Source organism: Leiobunum rupestre, chromosome 9, assembly GCF_980474605.1.
Source record: "Leiobunum rupestre chromosome 9, qqLeiRupe1.1.hap1, whole genome shotgun sequence".
Classification (NCBI taxonomy): domain Eukaryota; kingdom Metazoa; phylum Arthropoda; class Arachnida; order Opiliones; family Sclerosomatidae; genus Leiobunum; species Leiobunum rupestre.
In genome coordinates this window covers 48,689,874-48,693,641 of record NC_143392.1, presented here as the reverse complement: position 1 = coordinate 48,693,641, position 3,768 = coordinate 48,689,874, and the positions used below count along the sequence as shown (strand labels likewise).

The 3,768-nt window shown below is 46.9% G+C and overlaps 1 protein-coding gene across 1 annotated transcript; it reads right to left on the bottom strand.

The window, feature by feature from the left end:
• Positions 1–549: 549 nt before the first annotated feature.
• LOC149928578 (uncharacterized) lies at positions 550–1,248 on the bottom strand. The gene has a single exon (XM_090157930.1). It carries the CDS (start codon positions 1,246–1,248, stop codon positions 550–552), a length of 699 nt encoding a protein of 232 aa, XP_090014056.1.
• Between the last annotated feature and the right edge of the window lie 2,520 nt (positions 1,249–3,768).

The window sequence follows — 3,768 nt, the reverse complement described above, 5'->3', positions numbered from 1 at the left end:
GGGCTTTACCCCACGACCAACCCACGTCGTTTTGCATCAAACTATTAAGCGGCGCAGCTATCTTTGAAAAATTCCCAATGAACCGCCGATAGTAAGAAGCCATCCCCAAAAACCTTCTTAATTGGCGAACATTGCGCGGAGTGGGAAACTCACGCATTGTGGCCGTTTTCTCCGGGTCTACCGACACTCCCGACGATGACACAATGTGCCCTAAAATTTTACTTTCGGGTTTGCAAAAGTGGGTTTTGGACGCTTTAATTTTTAAACCTGCCCTCATGAGTCTGTCAAACACTTCGGCTAAAACCTGGATATGGCTGTTAAAATCCGCGGAAGCAACTTTAATGTCGTCCAGATATGCGCAGACTCCATGCTGAGTTAAGTCCATAAATAAACTATTAACCATACGTTGAAACGTACTTGGCGCTCCCGTGAGCCCGAACATTAACACCTTGGGGCGAAATAGCCCACGATGGGTCACGAAGGCCGCCACGTCTCGGTCACCTTCAAACAATGGGACCTGATGGTAACCACTGCGCATATCTAGAGTCGTTATGTATTTTGGGCAGAGCATCGAATCGAGAATATCGTCGATTCTGGCCGGAACGGATATTTGTCCTTGCGAGTCAAACCATTTAGAACTTTATAATCAATGCACATTCGGGGGGCACCATCGTGCTTTTTCACTATAACAACGGGAGCGGCCCACGGTGAACTGCACGGCTCGATTTGATCTTGCTCGAGCATTTCATCTATCAGCTCATCAATAACCTGCCGTTTGGCGGGGGGATAACGGAAGGGGGCTCGAGCAAACGGCCGGCACCCTTTTTCAACTTCTATATAATGCTGGGCACAGTTCGTTCTCCCTGGCCGTGAAGAGAATATGCTTTCATACTTCATAACTAGATTTTCCAACTTTATTTTTTCTTCGCCTACCAGGCATTCATCTAACGCGTTCCTAATGCCGTAAAAATCGGTAAAATCATTCACAAATTCGGCCGTCAGGAGGGGACCAATAGCGGAACATCCATGGGGAAGGTTAATCACCTTTTTACTAAACTGAAACTTATCAACACAACTATCACCAAACGAATAATTACCTTTCCCATAGTCAACAACCATGGCAACTTCACATAGCAAGTCCCGTCCCAAAATGCACGAATAAGCTAAGTTATCAACATAAACGCCCTGAAAATTTGAATTCTTTTTCGGTAAACCAAACGGAACCGTAACCAAACCCTGGGTAGACATCAAAGTCGAGTCTGGTTGACATAATGCGGTGTTATGGTTAGTAGTGGGGTATCCCTGGGCTTCTAAAAGGGGTTTGAAAGCGCTGTTAATTATGGTATGAAATACCACAGTTGACGGTTATAGCTGCCCGATATACGATGTTTATTAACTTAGCTCCGTTTGATTTGTCTCCATTTGTACAGGTTGCTTGCGTCTGTTTATGACAATTTTACCCGTTTTTTCCCCCCTTTATACACTTTATTACGCTGAGGAACTGGCGTAGAGGTGCTAGTGGTTATGGTCTAAGAGTTAAGTAGCTGTAGGAAATCGTTGGTGCTAGGGTATACTTGGTGGGTTAGTTTCGCTGTTTGTTTTATTGGTTGGTTGTTGTGTTTAGTTGTCGTTGATGTTGTTGGAAGTTTGATGCACCCACAGTGTACTCCTTGGATTAGCGGTGATTATAGTTGTGTCGATTGTTTTAGAGCATTTCATCATTTTGATAGTATAACGGACGTGTCAGTTTCGTCCCTCGATTTACCCATGGGTTTGACGCGTACCCCTAACTCCTCTCGTCCGGCTTCTCCTGTTCTGACCGGTAATAATCAGTTGGCTACTGGTAACACTCAGAGTATGTCAGGAAATAATGGTCCACTTCCGCTAACCCCCAGTTCGGGTTTGGTGAATGCTATTAATGCTCAAAGTAGTGGTAGTGTTACGGTTGTTGCTAGCCCCCGTTCTCCGGGAGGTTGCCAAGTTCCGGCGGGGGGCGCTCAGATGGTGTCAATAAGCTCAGATGTTCTGGATCGTATAATGGCGCAATTAAATTCTCTATCGGCGGCTCAAGTTGCTATACAGGGCGTTATAGCGGGGATGCAACCCGCTGCGCCGCCCCCGCCTCCTTATGTTGCTAGTGTTGTCAGTGTTTCCCCTTCTATTACCCACCATCGAATTCTGTTGGTCATGCCCCCTGTGCGTTGTCGGTAGTTCGGCAGCTACTGTTGTTAGTAATACTCTTGCTAGTGGTGGTAGTATTTCGTCCGTTGGTATTAGTAATTATTCTGCCCCTCCAGTTTTTAACAATCCTCCCCTAGTTGTTAGTAATCCTCTGCCAATGGGACATAGTAATATTCCTCATCCTTCCACTGTTATTTGTCATAACCCTCCCCCCGTCGTTAGTAATAATAATCCCTTGGCTGTTGCCCCCGCTGCTCTTCATAGTTTTAACGCCCCTATGCAACAGCTCCTACAGTCCTCTTTTCCGGTTGGACAACAAAATGTTCCCCCCTTCCAAATTAGTGCGATGCCGTCGGCCAGTTCATCCTTCGTGTGGACTAACCCCTTACCGCCCCCTACTTATGCGGGGAATGCTTCAGATCCAGGGCCCAAAGATTTTCTGCGTAGAGCTCGACAGGTAATGGCCACAACCAATGACCCCGAGCATGTTTTTATCCATCGTTGGATGCCTAATAGGTTAACCGGCCCGGCAGCGGATTGGTTCCATTCGGAGCCCCCGTTTAGTAGTTGGAATGAATTTGCGCCGTACTTTCGAAAGGGCGGCTAACGATAACTACGTTAAGGATAAATTAGCCGATATGAAATGAGGTCTCAATGAGGGTGTAAATTCGTTTACATCACGTATGCAGGTTTGTTTTGGGCAGCTAAACGTTCCCCTTTGTCCGGCGGAACAAGCTAGATTAGTATTTCGTAATTTGAGGCCTGAATTAAAAATTCATTTGACAACAAAGGTTTTCAATAACTTAAGAGATTTGATAGACAGTGCGGAAGCGGTTGAACGTTTATCCCCGATGGCTCACACTGCTGAATCTGGGTACCAAGCGCCGCCTAGGAACCCCCCTTTCAATAATACGTTGTATGGGACTCGCCCCCCCTCGCTTCCTAGTGATTCCGGCTTAAGCTGTTACACCTGCGGCCAGTCCGGCCATCTTTCTCGGAATTGTAGTAGGAGAGCTCGCCCCGCAGCTAATCCCCCCGCGGCGCCAGATCCCTCGACCTTCTTTAAGGATGGCGTATACTTCAACCCTAACATGACTTGCTATAACTGTAACGAAGTCGGCCATAAAGCTATGTTTTGCACGAAGAGAAGAGGGGGTAGGAGTATTTCGGGAAACGGGCGAGCGGACACCCCAAAAAGAAGCCCCGCGGGCTCGTCCGCGTCTCAGCAATAGATAATGATAGTTCGGGGAAGCGCGCGGAAAGTCATTGTATAAGGGGTCCGTCTCTGTTGACAGGCGGCCAAGATTTCATTGATATTTTTATTGGGACACTTCCGTGAGCGGCGGTGGTAGACCCTGGGTCGTCCCATACCATAATTAACAGCGCTTTTAAACCCATTTTAGAAGCCCAGGGATACCCCACTACTAACCATAACATCGCATTATGTCAACCAGACTCGACTTTGATGTCTACCCAGGGTTTGGTTACGGTTCCGTTTGGTTTACCGAAAAATAATTTAAATTTTCAGGGCGTTTATGTTGATAACTTAGCTTATTCGTGCATTTTGGGACGGGACTTGCTAGGTGA